This window comes from Zootoca vivipara, chromosome Z1 (genome assembly GCF_965207765.1).
Source record: "Zootoca vivipara chromosome Z1, rZooViv2.hap1.1, whole genome shotgun sequence".
NCBI lineage: Eukaryota > Metazoa > Chordata > Lepidosauria > Squamata > Lacertidae > Zootoca > Zootoca vivipara.
The window spans coordinates 51,024,677-51,039,623 of NC_142583.1; the positions used below are offsets into that span (position 1 = coordinate 51,024,677).

Here is a 14,947-nt window from a genome sequence, read left to right on the forward strand (position 1 = left end):
TATTACCATAACATATGCATCATTCTGCTTTCTTGAATTGTCCTACTCCTAGGCATAGCAGTCAACCCCTAGAGGCCTAGGTGCCTCCCCCCCCCCAATTACTGGTAAATACCGTATTTGAAAGAGTCATCCCCCCATGTTGATGGGCTTTTTGTGTGGGGCTTATCTGCCCCCCCCCAGTATTTTATTAAGGATGGGAGAGGGAGGGAAGGAAGGAAGAAATAGAGAGAGGGATAATTCATATTTGTGGGTGCCTCTGGGTGACGCTGTGATGCTGGAACTCTGCAGCAAGAGGAAGATACCGGTACGCCTGTACAGGAGCCTTGTAAGCAGCTTTCTCTCTGCTTGATTTACAGCAGGCACGTCCAACAGGTAGATTGTGATCTACCAGTAGATCACTGGATGTCTGTGGTAGATTACTGCTAGATCACTGGCACCCCCAAAAAAAGCTCACCCAAAATTTTCCTCCTCTCTAAGAAAAAGCTGAGCTATGACCTGAAGCCCTAAACAAAAATGGGCCTCCCTGCCTCCTAAAAGAAGCTCAACAAGTTTGACCTAAACCCCAAAAAACAGGGCTTCCCTTCCTTAAAAAAACTCAACAGCTTTGACCTGAACCCCCCAAAAGGGGGTAGATCACTCCCAGTTTTTAACTCTGTGAGTAGATCAGAGTCTCTTGGGAGGTGGCCACCCCTGATTTACAGTATACAGATGCTGGAGGAGGGGCAGACTGGAACACCACTGCTTTTTATAAACATCACTGTGTCTATCAAAGCTACAGACCCCCCTTTCTTATTCACTTCCTTTTAGCCTTGCAGAGCCACCTTAGTCAAACTGAATCCTCTGCACCCTCATGAAATCGCCAATAGAACTCTTAATGTGATCCCTGAATGCTCATTAACAACTCCCACTGAAGAACAGTAGGGTGAAATGATGAGCTATCAAATCTTGCCTGAAAGGGATTATGTGCTCCATTGTCTTAACTGCTTAACTACTGGTAGCCACTTTGCTTTATTTATTTGATGTGTTTTTGTTACAGCTGTGTTCCCACCCCCGCCCCCAGCAAGCAGAGACCGAGCTGCTCTCGCTAAAGCAAAGCCCTTTCCACTTCAGTTTTTGGAGGGGGAAAGTGCTGGTTATGGTCTGTAAAATACGTTAATTTTTTGCTTCTGGGGGGGCAGCTGCCCCCTGCCCCCCTGCCTACGCCCATGCCTGATAAGTGTTATAAGCATGCTCTGAAAAAAATGGCTAACAGAACATTGCTTAAAATGTTCTAAAGGTTGGCTAGTGTCTGCGGACTGGCGATTCTCACCTAGTACTGATGACGGAAACAAACTAACAAGACACAATCTTTTTCTAGATAGGAAAAGATGCAATTGTAGGCACTTGGTGCAGCTTGGAAACTGAGCATGATTACTCAGATGCAAACTTGAGTTCAGTGGTTCCCTAGTAAAATGTGCAGATACCTGATTAAACAAGATGTAGTGATGTCTTCTTCTTTGGCGATCACTTGTAGCCGAGTAAGATTGTCTTCCATAAACACGGTTTTAACAATGAGTTTGTAAGTGACTGTAGAGGCCAATTCTGGATCCACACGTCCTTCCACAGTGGGGACATTGGTTTCCGGGCAGGAGTTGATCACGGTGTGGATTTGCCGAGCATGCCTTCCTCTTAGCGCGTTTCTCCCTTGTGTCCTGAGTTTGAGTGTCTTCAAAGCCCATGACACCTTTGGTATGACACCTTTGGTAAAGGTTGTTCTCCAACTGGAGCGCTCGCAGGCCAGTGTTTCCAGTTGTCAGGGTTTATACTTCATTTTTTAAAGATTTGCCTTGGGACAGTCTTTAACCCTCTTTTGCTGACCACCTGCACTTCGCTTTCCATTTTTAAATTCGGAATAGTGTAGTTGCTTTGGAAGACGATCATCAGGCATTCGCACAACATGACCAGTCCAACGAAGTTGATGTTGAAGAATCATTGCTTGGATGGCTTGAAGAAGAAGAAGAAGAAGAAGAAGAAGAAGAAGAAGAAGAAGAAGAAGAAGAAGAAGAAGAAGAAGAAGAAGAAGAAGAAGAAGAAGAGAGGAGGAGGAGGAGGAGGAGGAGGAGGAGGAGGAGGAGGAGGAGGAGGAGGAGGAGGAGGAGAAAGAAGAGTTTGGATTTGATATCCGGCTTTATCACTACCCGAAGTAGTCTCACAGTGGCTAACATTCTTCTTTCCCTTCCTCCCCCACAACAAACACTCTGTGAGGTGAGTGGGGCCTGAGAGATTTCAAAGAAGTGTGACTAGCCCAAGGTCTCCCAGCAGCTGCATGTGGAGGAGCAGAGACACAAACCTGGTTCACCAGATTACAAGTCTACCGCTCTTAACCACTGCACCACACTGGCTGTGGTGTAGTGCAAATTTGTGGAGCATAAGGCTACCAGCATCTACTAGGCATGATGTCTATCTATGTTCTCCTCCACTTTCAGAGGCATTACGACTGTGAATGCCAGTTGCTAAGAATCAAAGGCGAGCAGAGTGGCAGCTGGTGGGCCGCTGTGATAACAGGATGCTGGACTAGATATGCCACTGGTCTGATCCAGCTGGGATCTCCTTATGTAGCTCCCTAGACATTATTTGCTGTGAATGCAGTGCGGAACATATGGAGGAAATAAGGGGAAACTGTGGGTCTTTTTTTGTTCATTCTGGGTATTCCCCCTTCATCCTTTCCCCATAACAGAGTAGGCTTGACCCAAGCTGTATGCTTACATCGTTTTAAAAAAAGAAAAGAAAAGACAAAATAAAATGAGTCCCTACTGCATTTGTATAGGGCAGTGAGGAAGAATACAAATGACAAGGATTTTATTTATTTTTCACAAAATTTAGATACTGATTGATTGTTAAAAAGCAACAACAACCCTCAAAGTGGTTAACAAAAAGAATAAAACAATGAAATTATCAGTAAAACATAGTTAAAAACAATGATTAAAAACCTCCGAAAATAATGTGGTTTTTGTTTTTGCTAAAAACCAGATTAAAATACATGTCAGCATAACCACATGTCTGGATAGACTTGCATAAACAGATTTTTTTTGTAACAGTCACCAGAAAGAGTAAAGTGGATGGACCTGCCTGATGTCAATAGGCAGGGTTCTCCAAAGTATGGGTGCCGCCACGCCAAAATATTTTCTTTACGAATGCCATGAGCAGGGCTATTATTATTATTATTTTGACTTGTGAGGCAAACCACAAAATGCCCCAATCTCACCAGGGAAGGAGGGTTGAGTAAAGATCTACACAGCAAGATCAAGCCAGGGATAAAGATCTACACTGGGAACAAAGGGGGCGCGAATCAAATGAACCCCAGCTGATGGTAGAAGGAAAGGGAGGGGAAAGGATGGGTGCAGAGCCCAGGAGACCCCTAAGTGTGGGAGGAGACTGGCAATGCCTCCTATTGGCTGTGAGGCCCTTATAGAGGGGGGCTGCTGAGGAGGGGGCAGATCTGGCCTCTAAGGAGAGTGCCACTGCTGTCACTGCCACTACAGTAGCAGCAGAGGGCAATCCATTACCTGGAGGCTGGATCTGCTGCCCCTGTGGATCCTGCCGCCTGAGGCAGTTGCCTCACCTTGCCTCAAGAGTGGGCCTGCCCTGGCCAGGGGTATTATGTGGCACCTGTAACAATGCCAGTGACACCGAAGGAAGATATTCCACAGAAACTCTTACTCAGGTCTATTCCCCAAATAGATCTTGCTCACTTGGTTCTTCCTGGCACTGGTGCATTCTTACTTGTTGGTATCCCTCCATCTCAAGAAACAATGGAGTGCACCTCCAGGGGTGAAGCTGAACCGCTGTGTTAGCAGCACCAAAGTGACCTCCCTGGGCTGCAAGCCTGAGCAGTGTGCGTGGAGGTCCTGGGCTGCCCAGACAACAAGACTCCCCTCTCAGCCTCACTGATGTGGTCCAAACGGAAGCAGAGTAATATGTTTGTCACCAGCTTGGCTGCAGGAGTTGCTGGAAGGAGGGCATCCTTCCAAGGTGCCATCCAACTGTCTTACGGACTCCACTCCGGATTTGTGTAGGGTTTACTCCTTAGCCTTTTCTTCTCCTGAAGGTGTCCCACAAGGCAGTGCGACAAAGCAACATTTTAATCAAGTTATGGAATGATAGGAATCAAGGAAGGCTTGGAGAGGAAATACAAGTTTAACACATATCCCTAAAAAGTGTGTTGCAGCCAAGGTTTGAAGGCCAGGTTGAAGGTGTTTTCTGATGTGCAAACAGTGAGCAGAGAAGATCTTTCACGGTATGGAAGCGTGGGAATCGCTGGCATGTGTCAGGAGAGCATGGTTAGGAAAGCAAAACCTTCGCACTGCTCAAGCCCCGCCTCACCTCCCCCCACCCATTTCTTTTCTACCCACACTTGGAAGCTTGCCTAGTTAGGAAAGCCAACAGGAATGAATGGACTTGGGGAGGCTCTTATCGAGTGTTGGGCACTAAGACCGCCGCGGCTCCCTTTCCGCCCAGGGAGGATTGCAGAAGCAGAGAGGAGGAGAGATCTCCAGACACGAGAGGAGGTTATAGGAAGAGGATAAAAGCAATGCTACAACAAGGATATAGCTGAGAGAAAGAAAGAGGGGCGAAGAAGAAAAGGAGAAGGTGGTGGATGAGGCCGTGTGGTGGTGATACCTGACGAGACTCTGAGCGGGGGGGAAAGGGGGGCCTTTCGCAGACCTTGTATTGTCAGCCAGGCGTAAGGAAGCTTCCCCTCCAAGATCGTTCCAATGAACATGTCAGTGTTGACTCTGCAAGAATACGAATTCGAGAAGCAGTTCAACGAGAATGAAGCGATTCAATGGATGCAAGAGAACTGGTGAGTGGTGGTGGTGGCGGCGGCGGCGGCGGCGGCGGGAGCTCCGGGCGAGCCGGTGCTCTCTGGCTGGGAGCAAAGCGTGTGCGTCTCCGGGAGATGCTCTCTCTCTCCCCCTCCCTCCTGCTTTGGCAAGGATTACAAGCGAAGGAGGGAGGGAGCGGGGCGAGCGGTGGCGGAGGGGAGAGAATGCAGATCGCCCAATGTGCCCAAGACGCCTCTGTGCGTCCGGGGCGCGCGCGCGCCACAGAATGCATTATTGGCGTGTGGGTCGGCGCGCATCGCGTGTAGGTAACGCTTTCCGTGAATGGGTCTAGTGTTGGGAACCTTCCCGGGCTGGAACAAGAACACCACTGTCTTCTGGGGGAGACAGGCTCCTTGTTGTTTATTTGGATGCCTTTACTATATATATATATTATATAATAGAGCACATCTCCCACATTGTTCCTCGTCCTTAGAAACCATCTGCTTCTCCAGCACCACCGTTTTGCATTAGGCCCTCGCTCTGTTTCACCCATTGCGCCCCATGCATCTTTAATTCGCACCCTCTCTTCAGTTGTGACTCCTAATTTTACTCGGGGTCCTTTACCTCCCCCCACCCCTCACCATGCATGTTTCCTCTCCCCCCCTTTTGTATGTGTGTAGGAGGTGAATACAGGGTTGTTTCGATCCATGCAAACATTTAAAAAGCCTCCTCGCCTCGTTGCTGATAAAGAAGCCACCGCTCCCAGCATCTCCTGGTGGGGCTGGGGTCACTTTTGCCTTCGCGTTATAGCCGTGCATCTAAGCCCGGGGTAGATTTCTGTGATGGGTTTGGAGAGGATGAGAGGAGGGGTTCCTCTTCCTGCCGCTGGTTGCCTGGAAGGCAGGGAGGGGCTGGGAACTTGGGAGTCGAGAAGTAGTAAGGCTGGTCACATTCAGCATTCAGGTAAAGCAATAGTAAGAAGGGGAGAGGGGCAAATGTTAAATTATACACATTTGCCGCTAACGAAGTGACCTGCATCTTCTCTGACTCTGTCGTAGGAGGGAGTTTCTGCTCACAGCTAGACTTTAGGCTAGACTCGTCAGGTGCTTTTTTATTTTATGGCGGTTTCTCCCTCCCCGCTGCCGCGATCCCAAATCCGATCTCCATCGAGATCTCTTGCTACAATAAAAATCTCGGATGGAATGCCCTTGACTTAAAAGTGCTTTTGATCCTGACAGCCTTCTCCAAAGGAGAGTAAACTTTGACGTGCCACCCCAAGAGGAGGACTGAAAAATGCATCCCCTTTTTTTTCCATTTTGAGGATGATGGTGCGCATCGGAGGGAGGAAAATGGAGGGGGGAATCTTTCCAGACAGAGGCGCTCGTAGCACCCCCCCGGATCTAGCCTAAGCCGGGCAGCGAGACTGTGTCTGTATGCGCGCGCGCCTTTCCTCAAACAAGCACATGCCGTTGTGGGCGAATCAGTGGGGAGACAGAGAGGGGAAATGAGGTGACGCCATAGGAGCCGCTGCGCGGACAGGGCTTAATTCTGAGCCCGGACTCGGTCCCTGAACCTATTTTTGAAACGCCAGGACCATGCAAATCAAGGCGGAGAGTGGCCAATTCCTCTGCGCATGAGCAGAGCGCGCTCCCACGGAGTGACCCAGGCCGCCGGCACACCGTGGGAAGGGAGGGGAGGGGCCGGGTTAGGTTGAGCCCTGGGCCCTGGCATCTGTTGTCTTAGAAATTTCGCGTTGGAAGGAGATGGGTGGAGAAGGCAGCCCCTTTTCCCTGCATGGAGGGAGAAGGATGGAGCTGATCGTGTGTGTGTGTCTCCTCTCGTCCGCCCGGCCTGCTTCTGCCGCTGCGACCTGCGGGGAGCCGCCATCCTTCCAGACATAAACACGTGCCTCTGCCCCTAGCCAGTTCACGCTCTCTCAGGTTTAAATCTGCCATCCCGCTCCGCCCCTTCTTCCTCCCTTAAGTAGGCCGGGCCTGCTGCTTTGGCAAGCCTGCAAGCTGGCGATCGGCGAGCGCGCTTGCCAGGTAGCAGATTCGCCCTGGCGTGCCCCGCGTGCAAAATCTCTCCACCCCTCTCCCTTTCTCTCGGTCGCCACGCAGCATTCGCCTGTCCTCACCTGAACTGCAGAAGCAGCCACATGAGGGAGGTCAACAGATCGGTGGGGTGAAGTGTCTGGGCCCTCCAAGAGCCAACAAGGGCACTGTTGCATAACGGTGCCACGAGGTAGTCATCCCTGGTGGGGTGAGGTGGCCAGTCTGTGTGCTGATCAGGTTGGCATGCTATGCTCCTTTCCACACCTGGCACAGATCTGCCAGACGATCGATTTGAAACTCTCCTCAGACGAGGTTGCCAAGTGTCTAGATTTGTTTGTTTGCATGTTTCATTATTGGCCCCATTTCTCGGAGGTTTGACCTGCAGCAGTCATCAGGTGAGACTTTGGGGGGGGGGATAGAGCCAGACCTGATCACCTGATGATTGCTGCAGGTCAAACCGCTGCCAAAGAGACATGCCAAAAAAAGAGATACTCTTTGTCTGGCAGCTTAAATATTCTCCCTGTCTCGCCCCCTGTCCTCCTCTGTGCAAACTTTTGACTTTTAGTCAACTTTTGTACCGTTACTTCTTTTAGCCAGCAAACATTTGTTGTGTGAGCTGTGGCCCTCTCACTTTCAAGTAGTGTGGCAACCTGGTGCCCTCAATATGTTTTGGACTACAGCTCCCATCAGTCCCAGGCCAAATTCATAGAATCATAGAGTTGGAAGGGACCCTGAGGATCATCTTCCAACCCCCTGCAATGCAGGAATATGCAGGTGTCCCTGACAGGGATTGAACATGCAACTTTGGTGTTATCAGCACCCTGCTCTAACCAACTGAGCTTTCCATACAATTAAAGTGTTATAATACTGCTCTAAAAAAGCATGGGTCCCCCAAAATTTTCTGGGAGCTGTAGTTTGTCACCGGTACTCAATTGTTAAGAGATGCCTTCTCCCCTTACAAAACTGCCTATTCTGCTCACAAGGAGTTCCCAGTGCTCCCTGTGAATATTGACTTATTGTAATAACCACTCTGGGAACTAGCTGTGGGAGGGGAATGTGGGTCTCCAAACAACCCTCAGCACCCTTAACAAACTACAGCTCCCAGAATTCTTTGGGGAAAGCCTTAAAATACTTTAAATGTTATCATAGTGCTTTAAATGCATGGCATGAATGTGGCTTCAACATGATGGGAGTTGTAGTCTATTTGGAGGGCACTAGGATGATAAATGTTGGTGTAAGGCTTGGCCCTTCTATACGTTCTCTTCTCACCCCCAACCCTGAAAAAAAACACCTGATCCTTAGATTTCTTTGCTCCATTACTTTTCTTCAGCAGCACCGCTCACTAAAAAAAAGCTGAGAAAGGGGGAAACACATCTCTTTTTCCCACTGTCTGTTGCTAGAGGGTTCTTCCACCACGGGCCTGTCACAGTTGATCATGTGATGTCACACATGTTTGATGTGGTCCATCTGGGATAGGATGGTGGTGATCTGGGGATGACAATTACACCATTGTCATGGACAGATCCTTAACTGTTAGCATCTAGGCTTCCTGAGATGCCTAACCTCTGCAGGGGCGAAGGGCCAATTAAAATGGTCTGTCTGCAGACACTGATGGATTCCTGACTGCTCTGGAGGATGAAGTTGTGGCTGGGGATTCATTCCCAGTACCTCAAGCACCCTCTCCTGCCTGCAAGTGCTCCTGCTCTTTGGTTTACTGAAGTGACTGAAGAGGGCTTAGGCCTTAGGGTGATGGTAGTTTGATTTGTATTTCAGGTAATCTTTGGGATTGTGCTGGTATGACATGGATTTTTGCCTATGCTGCCTTGTGTACTTTTGTAGAAAGGCAGGAGGACATAAATGCATTAATAATAATAATAATAATAATAATAATAAATAAATGGATGAATATTTTTGACACATCAAACACAAGCTTTTGGGATATCGTTGGTTATTAAGCCTAACAGATATGCTTCTGGCTTTTTGAGAATTGTGCTCTTAAATATTCTTTTCAACTCTTCATGTATCTTGGTCCAAAATTGTTTAATCACCTAACACCCCCACTACATATGGTGCATTGTTCCCACCTCCCCATTACATCTCCAACAAAGGTTTGAATATTCTTTATAGATCTTTGCCAATTTTACTGGGGTGAGGTACCAATGATAACACGCTTTCATTTTATTTTCTCTCATCAAATAAGCTGTGAAATTTATGTCAACATTCCATAATTTCCCCCACCTATCTAAATGTATTGTCTTGCCCAGATTTTGTGACCATCAGTACAGTGCCAGCCAGCAGAGCTTTTTCCAGTGGTTAGAGCCTTATTTCACCTGGAGCTAACGAACTTTTGAAAACCCGCTGTGAGCAATTATTTTTAAAAACCCAACACTTTGCTGATAAAGTTGCCCATATCTGCTCCAACTCCACTCTGCATTTAAAGCATAGGCAATGTATGCACCCTTGATACCAGCTTGACATATTCTGATGGGCACATTTCAGTTTCTTCAACCTGTGGATGTGGACAAGTTGGAGCTTTGAGACCAAACATGTTACTGTTGACCTTGTCCATCCTGGCTGGTGAAAGCCACTAGAGGAGCAAGATGGCAAGATTGGTTAAATCTTACCTTTTGCAGAAGGTACAGCACCATCTACTTTAAAGTAAGCAGTAGTAAGACCTCAGTGGACCTTGCCACTTTAGACAATTCTAAGCCAGTCTCTCATTTTTTAATTTCATAGCAAAGTGCTCCAATGAGTGGCAATGACTCATCTCCAGGCTTCCTTGGTGAAAACTGATTATTGGGATTATTTGTAATCTGAGTTGAGGCCTGGTTTTAGAACTGAAACTGCCTTGGTCACCTTGGTGGGTGACCTTCACAGGGAATTGACTAGGGCAGGGGTGGGGAAGCTGTGGTTCTCCAGATGTGGCTGGATTGCAACTCCTATAATTTCTGACCATGATGGCTGGGGCTGATGAGAACTGAAATCCCAACAGGATTAGGGGGAGTGTAGTCCTGGTTTTTGATACTATCAGTCAAAACATATTTCTGGTCAATAGGAGAGCTGAACTGGGAATTAGGATATAGAGTATATCATGTTCTAGATGGAACAGTATACCCCTTGATAGACTCAAGTCCATAGCTGGTGCAGAGAAGGCACCCACTGGGATGTGGGTGGCACTGTGGGTTAAACCACAGAGCCTAGGGCTTGCCAATGAGAAGGTCGGCAGTTTGAATCCCCGCGACGGGGTGAGCTCCCGTTGCTCGGTCCCTGCTCCTACCAACCTAGCAGTTCGAAAGCACGTCAAAGTGCAAGTAGATAAATAGGTAAACAGCATTTCCGTGTGCTACTCTGGTTCTCCAGAAGCAGCTTTGTCATGCTGGCCACATGACCCGGAAGCTGTACGCCGGCTCCCTCGGCCAGTAAAGCGAGAAGCGCGCTGGAACCCCAGAGTCATCCATGACTGGACCTAATGGTCAGGGGTCCCTTTATCTTTAACTTTAATACAAAAGAAGAGATGTGTGGATGCTTCTTCTGTCTCCTATGAGGAAGGGTAGCCTTGAAAAGTTGAAAATTGTCTGGTTTTGATACAGATAGTTTATGATGCCTCCAGTAAGTTTCTTGGAGCTTTGTAGGGCTGGGAGCAATATATGTTGAACTTCACTAAAAGGGAAAATGAAACATTTCAGACTTGTGCAATAATTATATGTGATACTGATGCTTATTGTCAGATGATGTTTGCTGCTAATCTTTAGTGATTGCTTACATTGTAATGAGCTTGTGCTTGCTTCCTAGGCATTTCCTTAGGTGTACTACAGTCAAACTCAGGGTGTGTGCAGGTTCAGTTAAAGAATTACACCAGGTATCTTTCAACTACTTATGGTGTGTGTTTCATAGTAAATCTTATTGATATTGATTTGCAACATGGTATGTACTTACTTCTGATCAGAGGCATACCTAAGGATAGGGACAACCAGCTGCCAGAAATCTGTCTTTAAGTTACCTGTGTAAGGTGGTAAGTTTAGGCAAGAGCTGATAGCTGAGCAGTAGGAGAAATGGCAAGGCAGTGTCTTCTTCTTTGTGTTGTCTTGTTCTTTGTCGATCACTCGTAGTCGAGTAAGTCGAGTAAACATGGTTTTAACAGTGAGTCCATTTGGGATGGGTTTTTGGAAGACGCCTGTGTGTGAATTGGTTTTATTTGTGTAGATCAGTCGCACTGACCAACCCACAGTCTTCACAGTAAGGCTCTATTCCAATGGCATGGGTATCACAATGACCAGTAGATTCTTTTCTGCTGCAGCCTTCAGCCACCTTCACAGCTGTTGCAACATATCACTTGTTATCATCCGCCTATTCTGCCATTGAGGACTTCTTGGGTCATTCTTTGTCTAGCTCCTCCCCTTTGACCTTACCGCCTTGGGTGACCCTGCTAGGAGTACAAGACTCCCAGCAGCTTCGCTCACAAGGGTCATAGGAACGTGCAAGCCCACTCACCACGACAAGGTGATGATCTAGCGAGTGAGAGTGTGAAGGTAGACTGTGGGATACTATGGAGTGTGAGATATATGTGTGCGGCATTGTGGTGAGATAAAATGCAGGAGAAGCTTCTTGTCCTTCTTGCACAAAGGCATTAGCACAAAGGCATGCTTCCCCTCCCTCCTCCTCCTCGCTTTGTTCTCACCTTGGACTCTTCAGTACTTGGGTTCTGTAACATGTAGCAATTTCTGGTGTGGCTGTTGTGGTAAAGTGAATTTTTTGTTTGGGGGGGGGGGACGACACGACTCTGATACAGTTCCTTGCCAAGGGCACAAGGAACCCTAGGTATGCCTCTGGTTCTAATACTAAGCAATTATTTTTAATAGCTAGGTTACACTATTAAAAAAATTTAACAGCCAAATATTTTTTAAGCTAAATGAAGTAGATTACTTTAGAGTATTACAATGATTGGGCAATACATGTTGCATTCGAAGATTATTAACGTAGAACTATTACTCAGTACAAAAGTGACTCAGCAGGTAAACTCTTTTTGTAAATCACTTTGAGGTTACCGTATTTTTATAATAAAGTGATGTATAGGTTTTATGAAATAAATAAGCCAACTACAGGGACACTTTGATTTACAGTGGTACTTTGCTTGTCGAACTTAATCTGTTCTGGGAGTCCATTCGACTCCCGAAACGGTTTGAAAACCAAGGTGCAGCTTCCACTTGACTGCAGGAGCTTCCTGCACTCAAGTGGAAGCTGCGTCGGACGTTTGGCTTCCGAAAAAAGTTTGCAAACCGGAACACTTACTTCCACGTTTGTGGCGTTCGGGAGCAGATTTGTTCAGGAGCCAAGCTGTTTGAGAACCAAGGTGTCACAGTCCCTGCGGACCTGTGCAGCACCCCCGGACGTTTCATGGTCTATGAGTACTACACCAATGACAAATGGTACCTCAGCTGCAGCTCACCAGACTGCTAACTGGTACCTGCTCATTTTATTTACCACAGACGAGGATGATGTGAATAAACAAGTTGCTTTATTGTGTACAAAGGCTTGTGGTTGCTGGATAATAAACAGTGTTTAACAAACTTATAATAGAGGACCTATTACTGCTATAAAGTTACCAGCCTACTACCGCTAAAACAGCTAATTAATGAACACAACAAGTTTCACAATAACTGGTTATCCTGTCTGCTAACTACAGTGGTACCTCTACTTACGAATTTAATGCGTTCCAAACGCACATTCGTATGTAAAAAAAAAAAAGTAAGTAGAATCCCATAGGAATGCCAACTCCACAGGGAGGGGCTTTTTATACCCTGGCTGAGCCTGCCCCTTTGGGTTCTAACTGGCACAAAATTTAACTCTTACTTGGCTCTGGGCTAATCACCTGGCTCTGGGCTAATCGCCACATATGCATAGCTGCCAAGTTATCCCTTTTTTAAGGGATTTTCCCTTATGCTGAATAGGCTTCCTCACGAGAAAAGGGAAAACTTGGCAGCTATGCACATATGGTACCACTGTATAAGTCTGTATTCTCAGCTAGGCTCTGATGTGCATCTTTTTTGAGTGACCTTGAAGGGATCATACAACTGCCTCTGTTTCTCCAGCTGTAAGATGAGGATAACATTTACCTCGAAGAGGATTAATTTCTTATTGTTTCTGGAACTCTCTGCGAACAGGGAAAATGCAGAATGTGGTGTTGTGTATTAATAAAGAAGAAACCACAACCCTCATTACGAAATCCCTTGGGTATCTTAATTCGCTGCAGACGTTTACCTGCTGGGATCTCAATAATAGCAAGCTCTCACTGTTTTGCCTCATGGGTGAACTTAGTGCTTTTACACTGATTCCTTCCAGTTTCAGGTATTAGATCAGCTGCAAGTCTGTATCAACTGTGTGACTCTGTGTACTGTGTTAAAGGGCCCCAGTGAAGCAAACCCTTAAGCTTAATTTCATAATGCTTTAGGATGGGGTAGAAAATGGAATGGAACCGAGACTCAGGAGATGTTTACTAAATTCATTGAAAATTCTGGAAAGATTGAGGAGGGTGCACAAGAAACGGGTCCATCTTCCTCAGTGGTGTTTACACTGAGCACTGCAGAAAGGTTACTCCCAGGTTTTGGATGGGTCTTTTCCAGCCCTACCTGGAATGAAAACCACATTAAAGCCACAGTGGATTGCATATTGCCATTGTATAACCAACACAAATATGTTAGCATGCCATTAATCCTGCTTAAGTAGAGGTTCAATAAGATCAAACAGATTCTGGATTAATTTCAAAAGATGACTTTAATAAGGTCAATAGCGTGTTACAAAATGTTTGATGGAGCCAAACATTCCATAACACACTATTGATCTTATTGAGGTCATCTTTTGAAATTAGGCCAAAGTTTCTTTTTTAAAAAAATATTTTTTTAAATATTTTTTTTTAAATAATCACAACAAAGAGTAACACAACAAAGAATAAAAACAGACACTACAATAACAACAATAAAAAGAAAAAATAAACACAGAAATCCGAATTACTTATTCCTTTTTCCTTCACATTATATATGGGGACCCCCTCGGGCTCCCATCTACTGCGGTTCTTTACTAGATTAAATTTTAGCAATTTCTAATACATTTTAATAACATTTTCTAAACTTATTTCACTCCTTTCTACTTAACATATTCATACATTCCACAGTTTTTTTCCTATTTCTGATCTTAATATGTAACTTTTGCATATTTTTTAAAATATAGCTTAAAATCTTTCCATTCTTCTTCTGTCGCTTCTTCTCCCCGGTTGCGGATTCTTCCGGTCATCTCAGCCAGTTCCATAAACTCCATCATCTTCATCTGCCAGTCATCAACTGTTGGTAATACATGGGATTTCCAGTTCTTGGCTGAAATTAAGCCAAAGTTTCAGGTAGACTTCATAATAGCATAAGAAGAGCCCGCTGGACCAGGTCAATGGCCCTTGTAGTCTAACATCTTGTTCTCAGTGGACAACCCATTGCCTGAGGGAAACCAGCAAGCAGGACCGGAGCACAAGAACACTCTCTTCTACCATGATTTCCAGCAACGGGGGTTCAGAAGTATTGCTGTCTCCAACTGTGACAGCAGAGCATAGCTATTGTATCCAGTGGCCATTGATATCCCGGTCCTATGAATTTGTCTGATCCTATATCAAAGTCACCCACATTACTGGCCATCACTGCCTCCCATGGAAATGAGGCCATACTTGTTTTATAATTGTAATGGTGTTATCTGTTTTCACAATAGAATTTTCTGTTGCAGTCCACCCTGGGACTTTAGGATGAAGGTAAGAATTGGTTCCCCCCAGAATAAAAAGATACATAAAAATTACTAATCTTATTTTACCAATTGGAAGTAGCTCCTGTTGATGATGTTCAGTGGAGTCAGAGGATAGAAATGAGCTCAAACACACAGCCTTTTCAAAAATGTGGAACTTTCCCAGATGCATTTTGAAAAACAACAGCATCAGAACATAATCCTATTTACCAGTATTTTGTTTATACGCTCCCTTCTGAAAGCAACATGCTTGTGATCCCAGTGAGGTTTATACACATGAGACCTGAGACAAAGTTTTGCAGTGTGGAGTGC

General features: G+C 45.9%; 1 protein-coding gene across 1 annotated transcript in view; it reads left to right on the top strand.

Annotated features, from left to right (window-relative positions):
* The first annotated feature begins 4,489 nt into the window (after window positions 1-4,489).
* The window catches only part of ELOVL6 (ELOVL fatty acid elongase 6), a 72,379-nt gene continuing 61,921 nt past the window's right edge, over window positions 4,490-14,947 (top strand). Inside the window, exon 1 of the mRNA XM_035111833.3 lies at window positions 4,490-4,843. Coding sequence (XP_034967724.1) covers window positions 4,755-4,843 — 89 coding nt within the window. The 5' untranslated portion in view covers window positions 4,490-4,754. The remainder of the gene's footprint in view (window positions 4,844-14,947) is intronic.